The sequence below is a fragment of the Lutra lutra genome, chromosome 12 (genome assembly GCF_902655055.1).
Source record: "Lutra lutra chromosome 12, mLutLut1.2, whole genome shotgun sequence".
Classification (NCBI taxonomy): domain Eukaryota; kingdom Metazoa; phylum Chordata; class Mammalia; order Carnivora; family Mustelidae; genus Lutra; species Lutra lutra.
In genome coordinates, this window is record NC_062289.1 from 37920051 (window position 1) to 37948017 (window position 27967).

The 27967-nt window shown below is 48.3% G+C and overlaps 1 protein-coding gene across 2 annotated transcripts in view; it reads right to left on the bottom strand.

Annotated features, from left to right (window-relative positions):
* Positions 1–238: 238 nt before the first annotated feature.
* The window catches only part of MAPRE2 (microtubule associated protein RP/EB family member 2), a 158450-nt gene continuing 130721 nt past the window's right edge, over positions 239–27967 (bottom strand). For both annotated transcript variants that reach the window (XM_047696481.1, XM_047696480.1), the window contains 3 exons: positions 11516–11655; positions 7154–7312; positions 239–1691 (listed from right to left, as the gene is read on the bottom strand). In XM_047696481.1, coding sequence (XP_047552437.1) covers positions 1617–1691; positions 7154–7312; positions 11516–11655 — 374 coding nt within the window. In that variant the 3' untranslated portion in view covers positions 239–1616. The remainder of the gene's footprint in view (positions 1692–7153; positions 7313–11515; positions 11656–27967) is intronic.

Genomic DNA, 27967 nt, shown 5'->3' on the forward strand with positions numbered 1-27967 from the left:
GCCGCGCAGAGCAGGCGGGAGAGAGAAGGAAGGGAAACCAAACACCACAGAACGTCTGTCCAGTTATGCACAGTGCGTTGTAATAACCTCACAAATACAAGCCATCGTGTTCACCGGTAACTCAAATACCACTTTGCTGCGAGAGATTTTGGGAAGACTTCTTTTGGTGGCAAGCTCCAATGCTAGAATTTAGAATTAGTAGTCCATCAATTAATAAAGAAATGTCAAAGCTTTCGGATACATATTTCACAAATTTATTTTAAGCTTTTCAGTTAAGAGGCAAGTGGGGCGGGCACACTTGTTCATTGTTCTTGCACCTGCTAAGTAACAAGCGAAGTACATCTAACGTTCGGAAACCAAGTGAAACGAATGATCCAGGAAGGGATACCATCTGTCAGAGGAATAAGAGAGGCAAAGATTTGGAAAGATACTAAGAAAATGTGCAAATATTAGTTAAAAAAATAAGGAATGCTTTTAATTCATTAATGTTTCCTCTATTTACGAATTGCCACGGTTATCAATGACAAGGAGGGCCGGAGTATTAACGAGGGAAATTCCTTATTCCCGAAGGTATGGGGAATCATAGATTTTTTTTTCTGTGCTGTCATTCCAGTGTCAACACCAGACTTCAGAATCCGGAGTCTCCCTTGGAATGATGCTCCTAGTAAGAAGGTCTTCACTTGGCAGCGAGCGTGCAGCACGACGCAGAGCCCTGCCCCTCAGGGGCGCACACCCTGAAGTCATTCTGGAGGAGTCCCCTAGCGTGGAGGACAGGCTTTGGGCTGAAAGAGAGAGGCAGGAGGACCTGCACCTACGCAGACCCCCTCTGGACTGTAGGTAACTGATGACAGCTTTTGGGAAGAGTGGCTGCCCACCAAAGAGGACCCTGAGAAAGAAAAAAGCATGAGAACCTGGGTGGGGGAGGGGAGGGCAAGCAGTTGGGAGGGCGAAGTGGGGATGGGGGTGTCCTCGAGTGAATGTCTTTAGAAACTAACTGTGTGACCGTCTGCCGTGCTCAGGGAGAAATACTGCTGGGCCCTGAAGTCCTAGTTTTCCTTTTTTTTTCCCCTTTAGTGTTGGGAGTCGAGGGGGAAACTTTTTCCCTATAAAAGTCACTGTCCTTATGGCTTTCATATCAAGGATCTCTTTCCCTTTGCTCCAATTTATCATTTGACCAAATTTACGTTCAGAGGTTAGACTTGCAAACATCAAAGCACCACGAATGTGTGACATCTAGTGACACTGGTTGAGAAATGCCAATATAAATACCATATATCAAATTACCATTGTTTCACACCAGGATAAAAAGGGGGTGGTGGTGGGGCGGTGGGGAGAGTTGTTCCGGAAAGAAATGAGAAGAGCAGAATCAATCCCAAGCAGCCAAGTGGTGAAGTGGTAGGTATGTGACCCCGTGACCTCTCAGGCCGCCCAAAGGCCGGCTGCTAACGGGTCTTGGCAAAGGAAATGGGAACCGAGCGCGGTGGCTGGCGGATGCAACAGTGCGTTGATGTTAACAGCGGACTGGGAACGACTGGTTTCTGTTGAGCTTGAGGCCACACGTTTCTCCAGAAGAAAAGTTCCCACGCACAGCTGAAGGCGCAAGGGGCCAGGACGCTTCAGTACTCTTCCTGCTGCTGGGGCTGCTGGTCGTGGACTTGGTCCTCGGCCTCCGCCTCTTCCGGGTGGCCCTCCTGCCAGACAGGGGGAGAGGTTTCAGCTGGAACTACGGACTGGGTTGGAGGCCCCGCAGCGTCCAGAGGACCCCCTTCTCCCCGGAGAGCGTGCGCGAGTCCCCCCTTGCCAGCCAGGGCTCTCCCACTCCCTGAGCCGATGCATCCCCAGATGCCGCTGCTTCCCTGCTCCAAGGACTCGTCATTCTAGAACACAGCGGTCAGGTGTGTCGCACCTAACATTCCTTCATGGGACACATTTCTACTTTCCTACCCTCGTGAAAGAGTCAACCAAGGCACGGCCTCCAAAGCATCATGACCACCCGGGAGAACCTGCTGTGAAAAGGCAGAGCCCTGGGCCACTGTGGGTGGCGGAGGGTTAGTCCCACCCTGCCGGCAGGCGATGCGACGCTTCAGCTTCCTTTCCTGCCTTGTCCCTCTTCTTACTGAAACAGACCCTGTGGGAGATCGGATACTCCTCGGCTGTGGAGATGCCCCTGTCTGAGTCGTAAGGCAAGGGAGGGCAGCAGGGGGGTCAGCAGCTAAGGCTCAAGGACTTTGGGATATCTGCTTTGGGTACCTAAGTACTTCAGGGACAGGACCCGGAGGGTGGAGGTGTTCTAGAACCCTTTCATTCGTTCCTCTAACCCCCATGAGCACCGCTCCAGGGAACATCGGCCCTGGCTGGCTGCATCTGCAACTTCTGCAATGTTCTGACGCAGGAAGCAAGTGGCTCTTATCACCTGCGCCAAGGGAGCCACTCCCACAGGAGTGCTGGCGGCCTCACACCAGCCACCCTCGCTCCTTTCTCAACCCCAGTACCCCACCCGCCTTTCTGCCAGGTCTATGCCCTAGAGCCCCGGGCAAGCCCAGCCCCTTAACCACGGTAGGGTCTTCTCCCCTGAGCCCCGGTGCTTGCTTTCCCCGGGCAGGCAGCACTCCATTTCCTCCTTAGCTACAACACTCGGGCATGGAAGCTCGTGTGTCTCCAACACGGTGGCCTCAGGTTACTCAAGTCAGGGATGGGACCTCACCCATCTGTGTCACACTTGCTTACTTCCCAACTTGGTACAGGTTGTGCTGAGAGGAAGAAATCCCCGAGGACCCAGGAACAAATGAGCATGTTACTCAACCGCCGTGTGCCTTAGTTTTCCCATCTCTACAATGGAGAATTATAACAGGCGCACCCATTTAACAGTTTCCCAAGAGCTTTGCTGATCGGTGAGTCAGTGGAGTCCCTGAATTCAACAGAGGAGTCAAGGAATTCAAGAAGGTAAGGTGCCTACAATATTGGGCTGTTCATAACACCTATTGTGAGCTGCAAATATTTCATGGTGGGAGAATTCTTTGAAATATATTCTAGAAGTGGAAAGATTTTTAAAAGGTAACCTCTTCTGTGACAATAGTAGAAAGGAACATCACACTGAAGACCCTGGTTCCAATCTAGCCCTATCCCTTACCAGCTCGGGGTCCAGAGGCATAATGTTTGGTAACAGTCAGCTCTCCCCATGCCCAGGACCATCCCTCTTCCCATCCCCCAGAACTACTCCACCGCGATGTGCCAAGGCCCAAGATCCTGCTCTGCCCACACTCTGCTGTCTTTGGGGCCCCCCCAACTCCTTCATTGCTTAACCGTATTTGATTCTGGCCTCAGAATGTCCCCCCTACCCCGTTCCCCTGGGCCCTCAGTGCAGCCTCCGGGGCAGCAGCCTGGCCTACAGCCTTGCGTGAGGGATGAGGGTGGTCCTTGCTGCTCCGAAAGGGAGCACCTCAACTGACAGTGGCATTCCTAGGGGAGCAGGGGAGTATCTGTGGGCATAGTACAAGACCGCATAAGTCACTGCCCTCTCCCAGTGAGTGTTCTCCCTCTTGTCTAGGGGAGAAAAAGAAGTCTAGGAGTCACGGATCTTTACCAGAAGTTGGAGCCTGGGAACTCCCTGGTGTCTGTTCTGCCACATGTTCCTTCCTGATGCTGCTCCCCTACCCTCTCCCCAGTGTCAACTCCTCTCAGCTTCACGTCCTGGCTCCTGGCTCGGCTTCGGTCAGGCGACACACCGCAGCCCTGAGTGGGGTCAGGGATGCTATTTCATCCATCACCCTAACTCTGTACTGCTAGTGGGGTACCTGCCTTTGCTCCAGCTAGGACTGCAGCAGGCCGCAAGTGTGCGCTCCTTAGTTGTTTAGTGTGTGTTAGGGTGCACGGAAGGTCTCAGACCTGAGGATCTGTTTGACATTTCACAGAAGATCGCGTTTGCTTACAGCACAGTTGGGAGTTAACTGCGGGATAATGGGGTTAACCCAGGACTCAAAGTCAAAGACTTGGATACCACACCATGGGCCGGTAACAAGCTGTGGGACCAGGAACCCATGAGATCAGACCTCACCACCGCTCTCCCCTTCCTACTTGTCAAGCCAGGGGGCACTGCGGTCTGCAGCGGGCCAAGGGCAGCTCTCACAGTGACGTCATCTGCCTGCGGGAACTGTGGACTCCAGACTCTTACGAGGAGAAAGTGCAAACCTCCCAGCTTATCAAGGGATTGCTAACGCTAGGGGCGCAGGTTAAGGCGGTGTGAAGGTCTGGAGAACAGATCCGGAAGGCTGAGGTGGTTGGACGATGAATCACAGCCAAGTGCTCCCAGCTCACACCAGGCTGGGTAAGCTCCCAGGAAGAAAAATTTTCTGACGCCCTCCATGAAAAAGAACAACGGAAACCCGCATGGAAGTGGAAGCCAGGCAAAGCCCACGCCAGACAATGCCCTGGAGCACTACGGGCTAAATTCTAGTGTTTGCCTATCATCAGAGCTTTCTCAAGGTTTGGCTATGAGCGAGCCTAGAGTTCCTCATTCTCATGATCTCAGTGGAAAGAGAAGCAAGTCGGAAGCCTGTGGGAAGGCTCTTGCCTACCATAGGAGGAAAATGGGGGCAAAGGAAGGAGGACCGTCAGTGGTGGCCCCCGACTTCCTCGATGGGGCTGGGGGCACTCAGGAGGCTCACGTGCCTCAGTCACGCCGGCCACATCTGGCTGTTCTTGGCTCAGGGCTGTGCCCACCTGGTTTTCTCTGCCTGCACAATCCTCTCCCTTCCCTAGCTCTGTGCAGCTGCTCTTCCCAGTCATTCTTTACCCCCACCCCAACATCCTCTTCTCTGGAGTATCTGCTTGTCACTCCGGGCTGTCATCGTATGCTCGCCACACAAGTTTATGTCTCTCTTACCGCATGGGTCATACCTGACATAGTCCGGTCAGTGGACCCTCGCTGAGGCAGTGGCTCTGTCCCTTTCTGTCCACCCAAGCCTTAGTCCAGTGACAGAAACACAGGCTTTTCCCCAGAGCTCTCGGTTGCGTGGAGAGGAATCTTTAGGTCACCCAACAGTGACTTTTGTGACAGTGCCTTGGGAATTAAGTGCCTGTTTATATAAGCAGGCGCACCGCAGTTGACAGACGGACAAGGCAGCAGCTAAGCAATGACTAAGTCCAGATACCTGTGGCCCCAAAGGGAAAAAGATCCTGAGAATGATAAAGATGGGCACGAGATGGCTGTCTGGTGATCTGCTTTGGAACTTCCATTAGGTTTCTACAACTGTGAACTGAACCGCCCCTGTTTACTTCTGTACGCAAACTCCCATCTGGATTTCCACATCTTCCAAATATTCTATTCTAGGATTGTTTGACTCCCAAGAATCAAAGACCAGCCGTCACCAAATAAAGACTTAGAGAAGAAGCCTCTCCGGCAAACACCTGTCCCTGAAACGCAACTTAGGGCATGTCTGTATTTAACGGAACAACAGGCACCGGGCGGAATCCCCTGAGGTCACACTCAGAAGTCAGGAGCTCTCGCCCAGGGCCGGCCCTGCCGGCTGCGAGCCAGAGCTCAGGGACCCCTGTCCGCTCTGAGCTTGGAGCGCACCTGAGTGGGCCCCGGCACAAGAACTCCCTCGTGGGACAAGACCGGGAATGAGGGGCTGTCGGAAGGGTCCTCCTGCCCGCAGCACAGGGCTGGACGTGCTGATGCTGCACACTGCCTTCCTCTGTCAGTGGGCCTGGTCCTGCAGAGGGGGGCGCCGTGGAGACCGGTTGGCTTTAGCCTCTGACCAGCAAGCACGCACTTGGGCCACAAGCACTCGGGCTGGTGCCGGCACACTAGAAATCAGGACGTTTCTGCCATCGGATCTGAAAACATTGAGAACCGTATTTTGTGAAGCCATCTCTGCCTCTGGGACCTGGACAGGAAGCTTCTCAGGGCTTCAAGATCTACAGTCCGAGTCAATGATAACTGAGAAAGAGGCTTCAAAACAAAACAAAACAAAAATATGGGCTGGGGGAAGGGAACAAAAAATGTAGCGGGGGGGCCTCAAACCCTGGGCTGTTTGAGAAAATCTCATCTCTAGGATTTCAGATCTAACAAGGAAGGAGTAAACATTTGCCTGGTATTGGGCTGGAATAAGTCCTAAAGTAAACTTGCCGGTGACTTGTTCCCAGTGGGTGGAAGTGACAAACACAGCTCACCCCCAGAACCCTGGGAGGGGCCCTGGGTGTCCAAGTTCAACAGCCTCAGACGCCTCCACCAGCTGCAGCCTGGCCTAGGGAAGAGCTCGAAACCCCAGCCCAGATCCCTCTTTCACACCTTCCACAGGGGGGCTCCCGGTCAGGCTCCCACTCCTGCCTTGCTGCCGGGCCTCTCACTCATCTCTCCCCCGCTTCCCTTCCTGCCCTTGAGTCTGTTCCTCGGCTGCTCCTCACACCTGCTTTCCATCACCGGGATGGAATCCACATGCTGGGATTCCCCCTCCCACCTCTCCCCCTCACACTCCTGAGGAGAAGCCCTGCTAGTCAGGTCCTCCCCAGAGAGGAGGCCGTCTTTTTTTTTTTTTTTTTCAATTTTTGTTTTTTAAGATTTACATAATCTCTCTGCCCAACATGGGACTTGCACTCATGACCCTGAGATCAAGAGTTGCATGCTCTTCCGACTGAGTGAGCCAGACACCCCCAGAGGAGGCCTTCTAAAAATATTTTTCAGCTGAGGGCTGTTGCGTAGCGCTGGTCTGCACTGCCAATGAGGAACCAAGACAACCAGCGCTGCAATAAAAACAGGCAGTTGTGAGGCTGATGGGGATGGGAAAAACATTTAGATGAATTCTTCCTCTAACCATACTCTGTTCTGTCAGGAAGAATCTTACACACATTCTTGCTGCTCCGCAGCTCAGAGCTGAAAACTACTTGGTACCTGGCTGCATCAATCTATTTTTCTTAGTCAGTCCTCCTCCTCTCCCCCCAGCCCTGGCCACTCATCTCTTCCCAGATGAATTCATGAATACACGTGGGTCAAGAGATCGCGATGATAGTGATACTTATTATTCTGGGAATAACCAATGCACGGAGTCCTCATTCTCCGTGATTCCAGGGCATCTGAAGGCCCACTGATCACTGCGCCCTGACCAACGACATCGCTTTAGAACGCAGCAGTCAAGGGCTCCCTCACACTCACATGTTCTTCCGAAGCATAGAGGACTTCCATTAGTCGCTGCACGAGGTCATCGTTTTCCTGCCCGTGTTCTTGGCAGAGTAGCTCAATCTCTCTCAACTTTCCAAAGTAGAAATCTCTCTCCTTTTCCACACCTTCGAGGGCAAGTTTTAATGAATGTACCTGCAAGGGAGTGGGGGTAAAAGAAAAGAAAACCCAAAAAACAGTATAAGAAATGTGAGCAACTACGCCTCCTATATAGATGGGAAATAACAGATGTGCAACGGAGCTCGAGCCTCGGCCACAAGGTCAACTTCGCCAGCAGGCCAGTCGTCCCCTCTGTTCATAACCACTGTTGGACGGATTCTTCTGCTCAACCCAGTGGCATACGGGCACTGAGCAAGTTTTCCTCCTTGCCTGCTAAGACGGGCTAGAGCACATCCTTCTCCTACCCCGTTTGTCCTCTGGAGGGAGGGAGGGGAGGCAGGCAGAGAGGCTGCCGCTGTGGTTGGTTTAGATGTATCCTGAGGACCCTCCTTTTTTCAGAAGAGCCACCCTTCATTTTGGAGCCCTTCATAAATATCCCTGAGCATCCTAGACAGATGCTTTCTATGGAGAAACGGGGTCCCAGTTACACAAGGACAACTGGGTGAGATGGAGAGCCTGGCTGAGTGGATCGGGTTTAAGTCCTCTGGTTCTGGCTCTGGGGACACTACAGGGAGTGCAGGGGGAAGAAGAAGATAAGCCCCATGCCCTCAGCCAAATAGCCCTTCATTCCCTTTTCCCCCATTTGCGATTCCAGGACCTTCCACTTGGGCTGTGCGGCCTCTCACAGTGGTGACAGAGATGGTGTAGGAAGGAGGCAACACCTGGTCTGAAGAACTTGGACAGTGGCGTCAACAGACTGGGTGTCCAATCCTAAGTGGGCACATCAGCTACACACGGGCCCAAACCATCACCCTGTGCCTGCTTCCTGGGAATCCTTTTTTTTTTTTAAAGCCCCTGTGGGTTTAGATTTACGTAGACAATAATCTTTAGGAGGTAAATTAAATCTCTCATGCTCCTCCCCAGGTGAAGTCTCATTCAGTGTACTAAAATCACCCTAACAGAATTTCTAAAAATTACCTTTGGAAGGGGAAATTTTCTTCTCTAATAATTCTGGGCTTTTGTACATGCTATTGATCTGGCTGGAATTACTGATCCATCCATCCCCTTCCTGCACACTGGGCCCAAGACTCAGTGATATGGCCCCTCAGAGCTCACCTCGCAGACCCCCTCACACGCGGCTCTCAAGGCCGCTGAACCTCTCACTAGCTTTCCCTCTTATTTCTAATAAGATGGTTGGGTTATTTGTAAAACCTGAAGGCAACCAGAAGCCTTAAGCAGAGGAAGAAGAAAACTTCCCTTATTCCAGAAATCGTTCCTTGTTGTAAAACAAACCAACCCCTTCCTGAGGCTTGGCCACAGGGTCCCTCTGCAGCCCGTGGTGGTGCCAGCAGATAGATCGTGGCACTTCAGGTGTCTGAGTCTGCCAGCTCTCCCCAGACGAGGCAAGAAGGCTCTCTGGATGCATCCAACCCATGGAAACCAGGTTTGCTGCCTCTCGAGAGTGCTGTGGTCTGTACAGCAGACAGGGGCTGAGGCTTCTGGAGAAATCCAGCCCAGGCTGGCCTCTGGTGGTTCTCCAGATGCGCCGGGGAACGGAGGCACAGCTGTGAACATCCCCAATAAAGACCAGCAGGGGCTGGAGCGTATGAGGACGGGTGAAGTGGCCAAGAAAAGTCCACGTTCCCAGTCCCAGTCCCGGAAGCTAATGCCAGGCCAAACCTGAGGTATTGCCGCAGAGGCCAAAGCGGTGGAAGAGACGCTGGGGACAGACCCCTGAGTATGTCAAGAGGAAGAGACAAGAAGGGCAAGTCCTCTCCCCTCAATTCTCTCCCCTCCCTCTCAGTGTCCTCCCAGCTCTGGTGCCCACACCCCAGTATCTGCGCGGGGCCCACCAGCGCCCACTCTCCAGCCCAAGGGGCCCCTGAGCACGGCGGTGACCCCCCACCCCCCCACTGCCTGTCTGCTGACCCACGCTCCACACACAGCACTCAGGATTTTAGTTGTCATCTTGTCCCGCTTTTTAAGAGAGAAAGAGAGCGGGTAGGGGTGCGGGAAGAGGGAGGGAGGATCTTGAGCAGGCTCCACGCCCAGTAGGAACCCAGCGCAGGGCTCCGTCGCACCACCTTGAGATCAAGACCTGAGCTGAAAGCAAGAGTCGGGTGCTCAATGGACCGACCGAGCCACCCAGGCACCTCTCCCCTCTGTCTTTTGATTCGTTTCTATCACTGGAATTGTCATGGGAGACCGCCTGAATAGAGGCAGGAGGCCAAGTAAATGAGAATTCTTCAAGTTTATGGCACTCATCACTTGCTCTATTACGACTGTAATTCACTCTTCAGCCGAGGCGTCTCCACCCAGCCCTTCCTTGTCCGGGAGTCCTCCGTCCTCGCACAGTGATGCCCTGTGGCTCCCCGCCAGCATCAGCAAGGCCCCTTTGTCCCCCAGGACAGAAAACGGAGGGAGAACACAGAAACAGGGCAATGGATCCGGAGTCAGTGCTCAGTGAACAGTTGGAAGAACGCTCACAATTTAGGGCGTGTGACCTTCCCTCTGAGGGGCTGCGTGGGGGTGAGGGAGGCAAATGGACATACCCCTCCTTGGTGAGCATGGGGCAGGTGGGGGCCGTGAAGCCCTTTGGAAGTAACAAAGGAATTATAAGACCGTTGGAAAGCTCCTCTCACTCTTCTTCCTCACCCCCCCTAGAGTGACGTTTTTGGATGAGAAGATGAGTTCTGGGTCTCTGGGGGTTGGGAGGCTCTTTGAGTAACTGGACAGCTAATGGGAGCACGGAGCCAGCCCCAAGGAGAGGAAGGGGGTCTGTCTGGCTAAGGCCAAGTGGGAGAGGGGCAGGAAGGATCTTGAGGTTTCCATGTCGTTATACTTTGGGTTGGAAGGTTGGAAACTTGGGTGTGGTAGAGGGAGACCACAGGGAGGAAAGAGATTGTGACAGAATGAGAGGTAATAAAGATACCAAAAGAACTTGGGTTCCTAAGGAGAAAGAGTTATAAATCTAAAGCATCAGAGACCCACACCTGATTCTAGGTCTGTTCGGATCTGCTCAGAGCCTGGGGCATGTGGCCCACGGCTCACTGAGGCTGTCACACCAGTCTTTTATTTAAGAAGAACGTACTACTGGAAATTCCTTATGGACTCAAAGTGAGAATCAGCAGGTAGTTGGAACATTCCACAGTTTCCAAATCAAAGTCGTACCCACTGGATGACTCTGGGGTTCACCATTTTCATTAAAGTGATCAGAATTGTAAAGACACGCCTAAGCAAGCCCTGCTTTCAAACTAGACTCCTGACTGCAAATATACAGTTATCTCAAAACTGTTTCCAGACTCATGCTGGCTCATCAGGAGCCAGATTAATCACCAGGAATGGCCTGGCCACTCTTCTGGGAACAGCCTAAGAACCATGAATAAAGGCTCCTCTCCCAGTGGTGGGAGCAGCCAGGATAAAGGACTCTCTCCTCACTCAGGTCAGGGGAGGCATCTTCCGCAGGCGGCCTTGTGCTCCCAGTGGTTTTATTAACCTTTCGACTACATCTAATCCTAGGCAAAATTAGCTACTGGTAGGTAGACATCATACCTAAACTTTTATATTGAAAATTTCAATGATAGGAGAGCTAGATTTAGACAAAAAAGAACATTTTTCAACTTAAATCACAACTGGGGCCTTTTTAACCCCCGAGTGTTGGGCTTGGTGCTTCTGTGGCATCCAACTTTTACTGTTGTGGGAAGCGTCCTGTGTTCACTTTGCTGGCATAATCGCCCACCTCAGACCACTGCTCTCAGTCCTACGAGGGAAGGGAAGGTCTAAGGTCTCTCTCTCACTACTCATTATGTTATTAGCACCAAGCATGGGGTCTGTCCCAAAGGACAGGCTTGACAAATAGGTGCTGCCATATAAGGAAGGAAGGAGAAAGAGTGAATGGTATCTAGACTGGCCGGGAGTGGGCAGAGAGGCCGAGGTCTAGCCTGAAGCTGGTGACTGGGCCTTGAGGTGGTGTGTGTGTGTAGGGGGAGTGGGTGTGGGGAGAGAGATATTGGCCCATGGACCTGCATTTACGTGAGGCTGAGTCCTTCTGTATTAATGTACCGCTTGGATTTCTGACTAACATCTTTTGCTCCTACTGGGCCACTGATTTTATCTGCCTGAACTATTTCTTTAATCCCTACTTGCTTGAAACTACTGCCCCTGCTCCCTTACCTCAGACCTATAGTTGTTTGCTCCCTCCCTCCCCTCTCAGAGACCTGGCCAGGGCTGATGAGTTACCTGTTCATTAAGCTGTATGACCTGTGTTTCTAAATCTTTATCAGATTTGGATGCTGAGCCGCTGGATGAAGCCCTTTTGGCTGATGAGGGACGAGAAGGTGTGGATCCTGGCTTAGATGCTGGACTGGATTTAGCCGCACCTGAAAGTAAGCAGAACAGATTACAAATATTGGCAACATTAAGGATGCTTTTTAGATTACAAATGTACAATATAAAAGTTTACAAGAAAGTACAGAAGGTAGCCCCAATGATCCCTTCCGATCACAGAAGTAGCACACACACTGAGAGAAAGTGCACACAGGGGTGCCAGAGTGGCTGTGGGTTAAGCATCTGTCTTTGGCTCAGGTCATGATCCCAGGGTCCCAGGATCCAGCCTGGTGCTGAGCTTCCTGCTCAGTGGGGAGCCTGCTTCTCCCTCTCCCTCTGCCCCCATTCATGCGCTCACTCTCTCTCTCTCTCCCTCAAATAAATAAAATCTTTTAAAAAAGGAAAAAACAGTACACAAAGTACAAAGACAGGGTCCACTTGGGCAAATTATTTAATATTTCTGAGCACTTTTTCCTTTCAGTATGAGATTATGTTGTCCTTTCTCCCTCTGTAGAGATAAGAACAACTCGTACTAAGAGATTTAAAAAAAATTTTTTTTAAGAGGAAATGTTCTTAGATAATCTTGAAGCACCACCATAATGGAGTTTCTAATGAATAAGAAAAAAGAGCTTATGATAGATTAATACTTTAGAAAAACTTCAGTACAAGGGCCTATTTTTGCCCTATTTCCTAGGTTCAGCCACTTGACAGCGTGTGGGAGCCATGACCTCTCTGGAGCAGCACGTGCCCCTGTTCCATATGGCCTGGTGTCTGAGTTTTACTGGGACTGAGAGAGCTTCTTCTTCTTCTTCTTCTTTTTTTTTTAAAGACTTTTATTTACTTATTTGACAGACAGAGATCACAAGTAGGCAGAGAGGAGGGCAGAGAGAGAGGAGGAAGCAGGCTTCCCGCTGAGCAGAGAGCCCCATGCTCTCTGGGACCATGACCTGAGCTGAAGGCAGAGGCTTTAACCCACTGAGCCACCCAGGTGCCCCCTGAGAGAGCTTCTTGAGAGTGGGTGGATTCCAAGGGAGGGGCAGGGAAGGGATAGGGTGGGACACCTTCTTGTGTCAGGAAGCAAGGATGTGTTCATGGTCTGATGTGAATAGGCACAGGAGCCAGTGGGAAAATGTCTCCAACTTAGCCACACTCGGGGCAGTTTTATATATCAAAAGAATAATGGCTCTAATGGACTGTAATACATTCAATAAATAAAAATCTAGTTGAGAATGATGAGAAGGAGGAGGAAGGGAGAGAGGGAGGATATGAAAATCTTTCTAGAACATGGACAGCTGGCAAATTCAGAAGAAATGTTAGAACTGGAAAAATCACCATTTTGCAACAAAGGTAACTGGTCCAGGAAAGGCTCACTGACTCTAAAACATTAAGTGAGAAGTTTGGGGGGAATAAGCCATTCATGCATGTCAAGGTATTGTCCTAAAATTTACTTTCTGTAATGGAAAAAAGATATGCCTTTGCCTTTACAATGGGGAAGATCTGGGAATTAGCACCTTGACCAAGTGATTCAACAGCACCACTAATAATGATAGAAATTGAGCGGAGCAGGAGGCGGGGGGAGGTCACCGACGTCAGGTAAAATCTTGCCCACTGGAAGCTCAGCTCCTAATAGGCACTCACAATCTAGAACATGACAGACACAGGAAGTGGCCTCTGCAGCCAAAACTGTGCAACAATGTTTACACACTTCGTGCATTAAGAAATGCAGCGCCATTACCGGGGGCCCACCTGGTCTCCACCACACGGCAGCTCAGCCTGGTGGGGAGGTGCTCCGCCCGATCCCCCGCCATGCTCCCATACCCCCCTGCTTCTCCAGAAGGTCTTGGAGCACAAGGAACCAGCGTCCCTCACCTTCGTAACCCCAGTACTTAGCACCACGCCTGGCTGAACGTATATTTTCTGAAGGTACAAATGTTGAAATAAACACGTGAACAAGTATATACAACCTGGTTCTGTGGTTTCTAGTTTCCCAGTTTATCAGTACTAACAGATCAGAAAGAGGCAGGGGCTAATGAAGCCAACTGTGCTGACAGCAGTTACAAGTTTCAACCAATCTCCTAACAATCATATAGCAAACCACAAGAGTTCAGGTGCCTGGAGTCCCTGGGTATAAAGGCAAAATCATACACCCCCTCAGAAAGCACTGGCAATATCACACCTTTTAAAATCTGTGGCAAGGGAAAAAAGAATTTTCTTCTAAAAATTTCTAGGAAAAGGCCTACTATATTTTAACATGAAAATCAAATTGGGAATCGACTTAAAACAGTTCGAATATCCGAAGGTAAACCCTCAGGGAGCTGAAAACCTCGCCCATGCTGAAAATCTTGCCCATGCTGAAAACCTCGCCCATGCCGAAGACCTTCCCAAGGATTCCAGAGAGCTGAGGCTTTGGTTCATCTGTGATTCCCATTGGGCTGCAAGGATCCTCTATCTCTGCAGAAGCCCACAGAAGATACTTCTGGAGCACCACTTCTAGTGGCCGACTGGCCAGGCTCACTAAAGACCATGCCAACAGAGTAGAGAAAATAATGTGGCTAACAGCAGAGGACACAGGGGGAGGACATGCTGACCTGGCAAGGGCCTCCTCCGAGGGCAGCTACCAGCCAACCTCGCTGGGGAAAAAGCTTCTGGAAAATCAAGTTACTTCAGACCTTTTTATAAGCAGTGTATCATATTTTTATACCAATAAAGTCCAACAGAAAGCAGCTTCAAGACAATGTTCGACACCTCTTATGTACTAAATACACGCTTATCCAGGGCCTACCATGAAGCGCGTCATGCCAGAGATCCCCGCTCTTCGGGAGCACATGGGATTTCACGGAGTGACAGTGGAGTCAGAATGGCCAGGCCGGCCACACTCAACTTTCTCAGGGACAAGGCAGCGTTCCTGACTACAGACCACACAGCAGGATTCGGGCTGGCAGCCCTCTGCCGGAATCACTCCCATTCCCCTCCTCTGAGTGACTAAGCGCTGTATCCCGCAGGTCTGAGCTTGGACGCTGCTGCTCTGGGAGGCCGCAGCACCTGTCCCCGGCAACGCTGTGGCCCTCGCCTTAGGCCTGATCTCCCAGGAGACTTAAACATGGCAGAGTAGGAGTTGCATCTGTTTTGTTTACCATTTTATGCTCCCAAGGCCAATTTCCATGCCTGACCCAGAGGCAACACTCAATACAAGCTTTTATAATACATTAAAAGAACTCCTAGGAGAGATAGCCATCCAGGATAAAGCTACCAGCGACAGATCGCAGAGCTGATGCCAAGGTCAAAGTCGCTGACAGCACGCGCCGGCAACACATGCAGGAAACCCAACGAAAACATCGCCAGCCTCCCACAAGGCGAGCTCTTACTTGGTTTCAAGATTACCTTTGGCTATCGCTTGGGATCAGGACCAAGTACAAGTAGGGACATCACTGTAAGTCACTGTAAGCATTTAACTCTGAGTACAGAGGCACAAGCTAGCTTGGGCTGGGCCAGCTCTCCACGGCCTCTCCTGAAGGAAACAGCCCTGCAGGAGGGGCTCCCCAGGAGTGTGCCTGAACCATGCTGGGCCCTTTTCCCCAGGCAGGTCAGCATCCACGAGGGGGCCAGGTGCAGTAGCGGACGTATGTTCATCACTCATTCCTGTACCCTGCCTTACCCAGTCTCATGCAAATTTTGAAAGAAAAACATGGAAGGAATAGAAGCTGATTGCTTGTAAAACAAAGCTATTATGTGTTATATTTCTAGGACATCATCAAAGGCAGCTTGAAGAAAACCTAAAATGTTAGATATGAAGTCAAAGAGGAAGGCTCATAGACAAGCCAAAACCTCCCACAAGACCACGATACCAACAGAAAAGAGAACTAAAAATAAACACGGAAGCTGGTGGGCAGAGGAAGAGGGGCCCCCAGCAGACACGGCACAGCTCCTGGCAGACAGGCCGGAGTGGCTGCAGGGACAGACGCTGTCCCAGGCACAGCTTCTTCCCAAGGAACCACATCACTTGCTCCAGGCAGAGCCCAACTTCGCCTTGGGTCAGGGTCTTGGCCTTAAAATGCCCCCTGTGTTTCATGGATCCTGTCCAGGTCGTTTGGGGCACGGAGTCCCCGTCTTTCACCTGATACACACGCATTTCACCTGATACACACGCACGCGGCTGGTGGATCTCTCCGAGAGGTAAAAGATGAAAACAAAGAAAATCAGACTTGGCATCCTCTGCTGCAGGGCAGGGGCAGGGGGTCTGCCCTCGGGCACCTGTACTTGTTACATGCGGGATGGAAGAATCGCTCCCACCCCGCCCTGGACAGTCACTCACAGGCCGGACAAAGGCATGGAAAATGAATTGGAACAATTAAGTTACAGATGAAGTAATTAGTATCTGAAAGTTAAAGTCAGGCTTTTTGAAATTCTGATTCAGTTGTTTGGAAAGAAAGTGATCACACAGGGAGTGAAATGTCTGTGGACGAGGGCGTGGGAGGGCAGGGCCAGCCACCTGCGCATTTACAGACCTCTGAAGGAAGGAAGAAATCGAAGAACAGGAAAGATGCGTCAAAGAGTTTAGTGTCTTCAGAGGTTCCAAGTTAAAAAAAAGAAAAAAAAAAAAAACAAACTACACAATTAAAGGGTTAAAGTAAAAGCTCATTTTTCAAAAAAATGTAAAGTGAGCTCTTTAAATCCTTGAGCTGCTATTTGATATCAAGTCATTTACCCCTCCCGGCTATCACATAGAGAAATACCAAATCATAAAACTTACAAAAATGAAAATGAAGTCTTTTAGTCATTGTTTAAAGATTTCACGGTTTACTTTTTAGGAGAGGAAACAGTATCCTAAAGTAGATCACACTCCTTAGACCGCAAAGAACTCTGTTTTTGTTTATTTGCTTTAAAAGTCTCACGGTCTTCCTTTCAAACCACCGTACTCTTGAAGAGTACCCAGCTTCTGGGGTGCCAGGCTGTCTCCCAGCATCTCTGGGGTGCTGGGCTGCTAGAATAAGGAAATGCCGAGAAAATTATAATGATCAGTGTCAGCAAATTTAACATTGGTAGGTCACTTTTAGGTAAACTGCCATTTATATTCCAACTTTGTGAAATGACCCAATACTGTCCTTAGTAGCCTCTAATCCTGCCTTGAGAGATCAGGGTCCTCAGTGGCTGCCTTCCGGCTGCCCAGAACGTGCCCTAATTCAGGGTGACTCTGCTTCTGTGCCTTCCCGTGCCTCCTGGCTCAAAGATGCTTCCACGAAAAACATTTACATAAGAGCTTTTAAAGGAAGGCAGTACTTCAGCTGTAACGCAGATATTTTTTTTCCTTGCAGCTATCAACCATTCCACAATTTTTTTTCAAGCTGCTTGTGATGTCCTGAAAACATAATTAGTGGTAGCCCTGTTTTACAAGAATTGTTTTTCCCTCAAGCTTTTCTCTCTCTCCCTAATTTTCCCTTTCAAAAGAAAAAGGAGTTTCAGAAGCGGAGGAAAAGAGACATAAATTCTGTGCAAGTCCCTGTAATTCTCTGCCTTTACTCATTGGATATGGAGATGATTTACAATGCTAGTCTTTGAGCAGTTGTGTCTTAATTAATGCCTTTAGGATTTGGTGTATAAATATGATTCTAAGATATTTTAACCATAGTTGTAAAAAAAACAAAACAAAACCGAGTGGTCTTATTCACTGCCTTAGTGAAGCCACAGTATCACTGTGTCTAATGTCAATAATTAGTAGCTTAAAGTTTATAGAAAATGCTACATTTTGGGCATATGAGGCCCAATGAATTAATAAGGCTAAAGCAAAGAAAAGCACTTTACTTGGCTTTATCCTTCACGGCCGGAGCTCTGATGGAATTAAAAAATTCTTCTCACTTAATCTGCTGTATTCCTTCTGCCAAAATCATAAACAGAGGAGCTAAAAATATGACGTTAATACTGTTGACAAGAACCACAGAGACATTAAAAACATGTGCACACGCGCGTGCACGTGTGTGTACCCACAACACACACACACACACACACACGCACGCACACACTCAGGAAGCAACCAGTCTTCTGGTCATCCCCCGCTGCTTCTCTACATTGAGAGCACATTCCACCCCCAGGTCCTTCTCCCTCAAGTAAAAACCCCACAGCAGCAGGGACTGGGGAGTGGGTGAAATGGGTGAAGGTGGTCAAAAGGCAGAGACTTCCAGTTATAACACAAGTCTGGGGCATCAGATACACTGTATGCTTGAGAGTTGCTAAAGGGTAGATCTTCAAAGTTCTTATCACAAGAAAAAAATTGTGATTATGTGTGGTGATGGATGTTGACTAGACCTATCATGGTGACCATTTTATAGTCTATACAAATATTCAGTCATGTCGTATACCTGAAACTGTTATGCTGAATGTCAGTTATAGCTCAGAAACAAAACCCCGGGCGCCTGGGTGGCTCAGTCGGGTTAAGCATCTGCCTTTGGCTCAGATCATGATCCCAGGGTCCCAGGATCGAGTCCCACTTTTGGTACCCTGCTTAGCAGGGAGCCTGCTTCTCCCTCTGCCCCCACCCCTGCTGGTGCTCGTACTCTCTCTCCCCCCAAGTAAATAAAACCTTTAAAAGACAAAACAAAACAAACTCCCACAGACCTGAAACTTGGCAGAAGATACACTGTACCTACACTGATCAGTTATTTGTGGATGATCTGACCTCATGTCTTTATCCCCTTTACCTTGGCAAATAGATTTTGATTTTTAACCGAGGTAATGAACTTAGTTAAAATAAAAGTAAATAAAGCCACTGCTGGGGACAGAGTATGGGGCTGGACTGAGGAGAAGAGCTGATTCCCACAGGAAGAGGGTTTCATCCTCAGTGACAAAATGGACACCAGAGTGGTCCCACTGTAATCCCCACAATTATGATCACTGCAAATTCAAGAGCTGCCCCTTTCCTTCAAAAATGGCTCCATACCTTCCCTTTGTAGGTTCTGTCATCTGTTCTCTGAGGGCGAAAAAAGAAAAGCACGTCAGTGGCCAGAGGTCAGTCCAAAAGGAGCAGCAAGTAGCTGGGGTTCCGGGAGGCTCCGACTCATGGGATTATTAAGAGGTTGGCTTTTTTTTCCTTTTTATTTGTTAGAGAGAGAGAGAGAGAGCACGTGGGAGCACAGGCAGACAGAGTGTCAGGCGGAGGCAGAGGGAGAAGCAGGCTCCCTGCCGAGCAAGGAGCCCGATGTGGGACTCAATCCCAGGACCCTGGGATCATGACCTGAGCCGAAGGCAGCTGCTTAAGCTGCCCAGGCGTCCAAGAGGCTGGCTCTTTGATTCGGAAATTACTAGTTCATGGCCCTTCAGGCTTTTGTCACCAGTGCGGCCAGTGGCAAAGTTGGGTTCTTTTTGCTACTTTAGTGTCAGCTTGTAAAAGAGGGCAGCTCCTTTTTTGAGCACCTTGAAGCCTGGCACGAAGCACATCAACTGTGTGGGAGTGGACTGGAAATGGCTATCCCTCATCTTGCCCTTAGGGAGGCAGTGGTTAAGCTGGGGGATGATGTGGGGAGCACCTACAGCCAGGAGTCCTGGCTCTGCTACTGGCTGAGTGGTGTGACTTGGGCTGCTGCCAGGACTTATGTTAAAGACTGGAATAGCAGTGCCAGTTTCCTGGAGTTGGGAACAACACGTGAGTTCATACATGGAAAGTTCTTATACAAGAGCCTGGCACATAGTAGGTACTCAGTAAATGTTAGCTCACATTATTACTCAGCACATGAAAGGTGATTCAACTAATGATGAGGTACACAGGTTTCCCATTTCTAGACTAACAAAACAAAAATGAAACTGCTAAAGTCATAAGAAAATCCAACTGGTTGTCAAAAAAATCTCTATGAATCTCTATAAAAAATTTTAATCCATAAACCACAAGTGGGCACCAAGGTATAAGTTCTCCTGTTCCATTTACTCTGTATCTTGAAAATCAGCAGGCTGTAGCCCAAGTCTCTGTGTTCCTTCTTAAATTACTTTGACTCATTCATTCACGCAGCTCATGTTTACTGAGCCCCTACCATGTACCTGGCAAGCTATAGGCAGTTGGGATACATCAGTGAATGAAACAGAAGATGCTGGTCTTGGTGGAATTTACATTCTAACAGGGGGAACTGATAATTAATAACATAGTAAATTAGCAAGTAAATGCTATAGAAAAGAGAAAGGTAGAGGAGGGTAGGGGTGAGCAGTGCAGGGGTGGGGTGGGTGAGCAGCTATTTGCAGGACCCTCTTTGGGGAACCGGAGCGTCCACCACTCATCTCTCTCCAGTCTCAACTCCTCTCAGACCCACAAGCCTTCCATGGGCCTCACTAGACTCAGGCCCCCTTGGAAGGACAGTTAAATGTTCACTGCTGGTGGGGGTCATGCGGCAGTCCAGCACTGACGTGACACACGTGTGGGGGGGGATTGCCTGGTTCAGAAGTCCCATTCCTCAAAGAAGCCTACATCTCTTATGACAACTCCACAGTCACAACTTCTGGGATCCCTGAAAGGGATGTGCCAGTTATAGGAGTAACCCTTACTTCAGGGCCTCCTTGAGAAAGTGAGGTGTAAAGAGGGACCTGAGTCGGGGGGAGGCGGCCCTGTGGAGAGTCAGGAGCCAAGCACTCCAGGCAAAGGCCCGGCCTCATCTGTCCAGGAGCCAGGTGGGTGCCGGAGCCTAGGAAGCCCGGGGCACAGATCATTAGGGCCTCCGTGGCTGGGCTTAGGAATTAGGACGTGGGCTTTCCTTCTGAGGGAAGAGGGGAGCCAGTGCAGGCTGCTGAGCAGAGGAGTGCCTCGGGCTGCAGGCTGTGTGGAGAACAGACGAGTGGCCACCCAGGAGGCCGCTGCACGCTTTCTCCTAGGTATGAGCAGGGAGCACTCAAGACCGTGTTCTCTCTGGTAAGTCATTTCCAATGCTCCAGCCGAGACAAGCCTATCACGTACCCTCTAAAAGAGGCACAGACGCCTGGCCATTGCATACAACTCACATTTTGCCATCCGAACAGTAGCAAAAGGCCCTGTTCTGATCAATGGCATCTGCTATTGATTCCGGGGGTGGGAGAAGGCTGAAGAAAAGTAGCTCCAAGTCAGCCTGTGTCCCTCCCAATTCACTGCTCAAGGGGCATCACACAGTCTGCTAACTGGCTCTGCCCTGGGAGCGTATGCCAGTGAGCTACACCGAGAGTCAGGGGCCTGGGGAGGGTGTGGCTCACCCTGACCCAGAGCCCCAGGGCCTTGGGGGTGCCCCTTCCCCCACCACAGGTCACAAAGCCTAGCCCTGGGATGGGCAAGCAGGCCCGAGCGCGTCCAGCCGGTGTGAGCGTTCACAAAACCGAGTTACTTCTGCCCTGGTTACTGTCCCTGCTGGAGATGATGTACTTATTTTTAGCCATCATGTGATTCTCCAGTATTTTCCAGGCTCTGCTTGAGTCACTATGGTTTCAGAGAATTTTTCATAGTGGGGAAAAATACACGAAAGAACTCCTCCTCTTCAAATGGCTCAAGTATTAAAAAAATCAAACCTCTGAAAAGTTACCTAAATGTGGTATGTGTGTTTCTTGTGATAAACTGGCTTTTCTCACCTCTCAGATCTCGGTAGACAATGAAGTGTGCTTTTAAAGACAGGAGGAGCTAACCAATCATTATCTTAGTTCAAATTGTCCTCCGAGCAGTTTCTCTCTACAAACGGTGAGACTCCCTCACTCCCATGAAAACAATCACCTCAGAATCCCAGCCATTTAGGCGAACACCCCTTGCCTGTTCCCTGCAGCAATGAGAAAAGCTCGAGGCTGACACAGCCCAGCAAACGCAGCCAGACCATCAAGAAGGAAAGCACAAAGGCATCGCTGTGACCTCGTGGTGCCCCCGCGCTCCCGGCAGACAGCAGTCCTCTCAGCCAAAGGCTTACAAATTAAGACGGCTATTTGGGGGGAACACAATGACTTGAGAGTGTAGATACAGACCTACTGACTCCATGGTCAAGACCAGTGTTTGAGATTGTTTTCCTAATGATGGCCAGTCAGCTGAGCTCCATGAACACTATCTTACCCAGACTCCCTTGCCAACAGGAGAGACAGACAGACAGTCAGGGTCTGAGGCCATGGTGCAGCTGGAGCTCAGCGGGGTGAGAACCAGGGCTGAGCCCCACTGCAGTCCTCTACTCTCCTCTTCGGCACGTGGCTCCTGCCCCCGGCTCTCTGCTTCCACCAACCAACCATTAAGCCAGAAACGTGTGCATCACTTACCCTTGGCTTCCCTTCTCCTTTTCTTTCTCACATCCAGTGGTCAAGTTTCATCAACTCTATCTCCTTAGAAAGTCTCCGTAACCCACATGGCCGATGACCTTCGCTTCGGCCAACCTCCTGCCCTGGATCGTCTGTTGTAACAGCTTCTTAGCTAGTCTTCTGGATTGCACCTCTACACCCTGCATGGATTCTCTATTACTAAACAGCAAACTTGTCCTTAAAACTTTTTAATGACTCCCAACTGCCCCCTTTAAAGTACAAACCTCTGTGACCAGCAGAACCCAAGGTGACCCCCTCCCCCCAATGAGCTTCACCTCGTATTCCCACCTTTGTACAGTCCCTCGCCTCTAGCTTCTGAGAGAATAGGGCACAGGTGACAGGAAGTGACTCTCCTGATGATGGCATCTACAGAACTCTGCATGGCTAGCGTACCTGCTAGCGAGAATCCTCCTGCTGGCCTTGAAGAAGCCTGAATGCTGGAAAAGTCCACATGGTGAGGAACTGCAGGTGGCCTTTGGGAACTGAGAGCAGCTGCTGGCAAGGGACTGAAGCCTCAGTTCTGCAACCTGAAAGCAACAGCCACAACCCAAGAGAGCGTACCCTGGTTAAGCCTCTGTTAGAACAGAGCCCGAGCAGACCCCTGAACCGCCTGTGTTAAGGCGGAGAACACAGCTAAGCGGGGCCCAGACTTAAGCAGGTGGAAGACAATACGCGTGCTGGTCTATGCTGCTAAGTTTGTAGTGGCTGTTTTGCAGCAACACACATGGAGACCACCTCTCAACTCATACGAGGGCCCCACTTACCTCCACAGCCTTACAATCTCAACACCAATGCGGAACAACGTGCCGTTCACTCAATAGGCATGTTCTCTGTTGACGACAACATTCTGCTCTTTCTGCTTGCAGCGCTCCTGTCCTACTCTTGACCTGGCTGACTTCTACTCATTCAGCAAGTCTCAGTCCAATCTCACTCTTCCCTCGAGAAGCCTTTCTAGAACATGCAAGACCAGCTCATGGGGTCTTCCTACATACCCTGACAGCATGTACCTCACTTGACAGCTACTGCCTTTTTACTGCCATGTTTTGTCACAAGACTGTACCTTCCTTGAATCACGGTATCTCCAGAATCCAGGTATCTCCAGAACCTCCTAGAGTGACTTAAAATACATGCTGAGAGACTGAATGAATGGGAATTTAAGTAAAGCTTTCATAAAAAAAAAAAAAAAAAAAAAAGAGTCCATTAAATAGGAGCTGCTATTTAAGAAATTATTTTTGGAGCTACTGTGTAGGGCACCACACTATTTCCTGAGCTATAATACAGGGGGTCCTCAGGGACAGAAGTGACAGGAAAATGTCAAGAACAGCCATGTATCAGCTTACGGACTGCATCTTCCTGGATCCAAATGGACATTCAGTGATTCAATTTAAATCAATTCAACAAATTCTAAATGAGAACCTTCTATGTGTCAGGCAAATGGAGAAAAAATGATTGAGCAAGACAGAACTGGCTGATAGTTTAGTTCACCCAGTTCAAAGGGAGTCTAGAAAATTCTTCAAAGTCAAACTGTTTTTTATTCCTGCCCAACATACCAAGTGACAAAGGGAAGAAAAACAGGTACATGGGCGACCAGTGATATTCCGTTTATGAAAACTGAGAATAAATGCTAAGTCATTGCTTTTTGAGGCCATGCAAGTTTTATTGTGAGGTTAAGAAGCCAAGCACCAAGTTATTATTCCTTTGGAGAGAAAAGGGATGATCAGAGTAACCTGTGGAATTTAGGGCAAAGCCAATTAGTATTTCAGCATAGCCAAGAAGCAGTAAAAATGACCTGATGCTGGTTATGAAAGGGCTCAGTGCTGTTTACGGAAGGACCAGGAGGGTTGGCTCCCCAGCTGTAGGTGGGACAACAAAGGTGGCCATTGGTCCTTGGCAGAGTCCCGTGGGAGGGAAGCAGAGGACGGAGCGCCGAAACATGTGCCGGTTTTGTCTGAGGGGTGTATTATATTCTTCCCTCTGAAATCACCCAGACCATCGATTCAGAGAAGGATATGAATCAAAGGATTAAGAAATCCAAGACTGGTAATCCCACTCATCGGGGGCTCAGTACGCCAGGCTTCATACACATTTCTGCTCAGGGGTCAGTGATTTCTGCACTGATGAGTTTACAGAAATGGAGGAACACCCACCAAGAACCTGTTGCAAGGATGCATGAGACCACTTATAAACTTCAAAATTATTGCTATTTTAAAAAACAAACACCATTCAAATTGAACAGCATGTGCTCTGTTTCAAGCCTTTAGGGCATGGCAGAGTCTTTTAGGTCCTCCCTAGGCTGTGCAATTTGAATGTGGTTTGTGAAAATTTACTGCAGTTCAGAAGAGTGTGAGGAGGAGATAAGAACATAAAACAAGACTGTAGCCATGATATTTCAGAGGCAATATAATGGTTTAAGAGTGTAGTTTCTGGAATCACAGGGTCAAACTTTAAACTCTGGGGCCCCCATTTCTAGTGTCTGATCCTGGCAAGTTACAGACCCTCTCTGTGCCGCAGTTTCCCCACCTCAAAGAAAGGGATGATGGTTGTAGGTTCTGATCTCTAAGCTTTCAATAACTCTAGTTTTATGCAAAACTAGGTCCTATTTTGATTTCAAAAAGCCAAAATAACTAAAGGTTGTATACTGGGTTAGTAAATACCCGTCAAAGATGCTGTCTCAGTAAGCAAACACATTGAGATGGCAATGAAAAATGCATGCCTGCTCCTAGGAAGAAGGTTCTCGGCCTTCGGTTCAGATACCACCAGAAGATTCCTATCTGAAGCTCCTGCATTCTTCATGTCTCTGGTCCTATCTGTGCTCTCAATATTCCAAACTCACAGTCCATATCCTGGCATGGCCCTGCTCATACTGTGTGCCGTGCTTTTATCATTACAGGTTGAGAAATGCAGTTTCAATTATTCTTTGAGCAGAAATGTATCCCGATGCCCAGGGGTGCATCTTATGTATCTTACACAAGACAGATGTGTAACTGGAGGAACAAAACGACCAATACCTTCTCCTTCCCCTGAGCAGCCATTATCTGGAAGGTAGCTCAGTGACTAGGTGGTTTCATACTAGCAGGAGGCCAAGGGGATACAGCGCTAACAGAGGGTAGGGAAGGAGTGAAAGTAATTACTTATTACCGAGTGTTCACGTAATAAGACATGCTAGCAGCTCCTGGGAAACAATTCTTGCTGATTCTGGGACTAGTAAAATGGCACCTCTTGTTTTGAGTTGGTATTACATGAGCTCTTAAGACGAATGTTTGATCCTTGAAGAAGTGAGCAGGTGTGTGGGTGGTACAGTATATGGTTAGATGATGGGGGGCTGTGAGGACAGTTAATAATAGCGGGAGTATGAATAAACAGATGTGACTCATTTTGATGGGGAGACCATGAAGGGACAAGCCTCCCCTATGGCTCAGACGTCAGATGCCGTCATGGACTGGTTTGGTCTAAAGAGCAGAAATGGGAAAATGCCTTTCTTGGAATAAATAATGGCTTTGGGATGAGAGCAACATTTGTGCTTAAGGGCAGATTTTTCCCAAAAGGTAAGTGAAGACATAGGTTTTGTCAGTAATGAGGAAAAGGAAGTCCTGTGTGAAGGCACAGGCCTTTCTGGACCCGCTCAATGAAATTTAACTTCTTGGGTACTTTTTATTTGGACTCTAATTGAGTCCCTGCTAAACCAAAAACATCAACACTCTTTGGAGCAAGACACCAAAAGCTGCAATGTTAACAAAACATCACAATGTCTATGATACAATCCAAAATTAATCAACCTATGAAGAGCCAGGAAAATGTGACACGTTCTCAAAACCGACAGATGCCAGTCACGAGGAGGTCAGAATGGTGGAATCAGCAGACACAAACTTTAAAGCAACTACATAACCACACTCAGTGAAAGATGGTCGTAATAAATGAAAGGCAGGCAATATCAATAGAGAAAGAAAAAAGTGAATTACTACTGAAAACATGCAATAGTTGAAATTTTTAAAATGCTCAATTGAAGAGAGGGGACAGAGGAAAAAGAGGGTAACCTGAAGCTGTATTATGTAAAGAGAAAGAATGTTGGGGAAAATGTGAACAGCACCTAAGGAACCTAAGGAATAATTTCAAAAGCTCCAACATATGGATAAATGGTGTCCGAGAAGGAGAGGACAGAGAGAATGGAGATGAAAAAATATTTGAAAAAATGGTTGAAAATCTCCTAAATATGGTAAAATACATAAACTTTGGGATTTGAGTAGCTTAAATGAACTCCAAAACAAGATAAATTCAAAGAGAACCATGGTCAGGCACATCCTGGGCACTCGACTGGAAACCAGAGATAAAGGGAATCTGGAATGCACCCAGAGAAAACCAACTTCCTGCATGCTGGGGAAGAAGGATGAGCAAGCACTTCTTATCTCTGGAGGCCACAGACACAGCTCTGAGGTGCACGAAGAAAGGATGATCTGCTGGAGTTCTTTATCTATGGAAATTTTCAGTAATGAAGGTAAAATGAAGACATTTACAGAGAAAGGAAATTAAAGAATTCGTTGCCACTGGACCTGCTCTGAAGAGAAATGGAATCAGTAGGGAACTCAGGTCTACAGGAATGACTGAAGAAGAGGGAAAATGGTAAGAACTTCGGGGGAAAAGCCCCCTATTTTTTCTTTTAATTTCTTTAAAATACATATGATTGGTTAAAATAGTACTGCCTCATAGAAAAGGAATGTTAATCTTGTAACTTAAAAATTTAAGGACATTTATTTTAATATGTGCAAATACATACAATATATACAAAATATAATTTCTACACGTGATCAATGAAATTATTAGAGGTTTTATATTCATTTTCTTCACACTAAGTTTTCAGAGCCAGCAAGTCTTTTACACACACAGCACATTTCAGTGTAGAAAAGTACATCTGAAATGCTCAGAACCCACGAACTGAGCAATACTGCCTTAAAGCCGGAGTTGTGACATTGCCTTGCGGGATTTATGATGCATGTGGAAGTAACAGACAGATGACAAGTATAACAAAGGACAGTGGGAGGAAGGGCTGCCAGGATTCCACACTTTACATGAAGAGATAAAATATGATTTTTAAGTCCACAGTGAAAAGGTAAGTATATATATTGTAATTCTTAGAGCAACCACTAAAAAAAATTAATGCGAAGAGATATAGGTAGGGAGGCAACAAATTTGGAAGGAACGTACAATACTTTTAAAATTCCAGAATATGGATATGGCACCTAACACACACACGACAAAAAACAGTCAGTGGGACTCCATCAAACTAAAATGCTTCTGCTTTAGCACGAGAAACCCTCAACAAAGTGAAAAGACAACCTACAGAGTGGGCAAAGTATTTGTAAACCATGTATCTGGCAAGAGATTAATATCCAAAATACAATAAAGAACTCATATAACCCAATGACAAAAAAGCAATCAACTCACCTCCATTTAAAAAAGTGGACAAAGGACCTTAACAGACATTTCTTCAAAGATGTATGAAAGGCCAACAGGTGCATGAAAAGGTGCTGAACATAAGCATTCATTAGGGAAATGTAAATTAAAACCACAATGAGATACCACTTTATGCTGATCAGAGCAGCTATCAGCAAAAGAAAAGAAAGAAGAAATGCTGGCGAGGATGTGGAGAAAAGGGCACCCTTGTGCCCTGCTTGCTGGTAGGGATGGAAATTGATGCAGCCACTACGGAAGACCATAAGGAGGATGCTCAAAAAATTAAAAATACAACTACCTTATGATCCATCATTTCTAACTTATGGTTATTTATCCAAAGGAAATGAAAACTCGGAAAGGTATCTGCACCCCCATGTTCACAGCAGTGTTATTTACAATGGCCAACAGACATGGAAATAATCTAAATATCCATCGATGGATAAACAGATAAATTGTGGGACAGACACACATAGGAATATTTTTCTGCCATAAAAGAAACAACAAAATCCTACCATTTGCAACAACATGGGTGGACCTTGAAGGCATTACGCTAAGTGAAATAAATCAGACAAAGAGAAAGACTGTATGATCTCATGGGTAGACTCTCTAAAACAAACAAACCACCAAACTCAGAAAAAGAGATCACCCTTG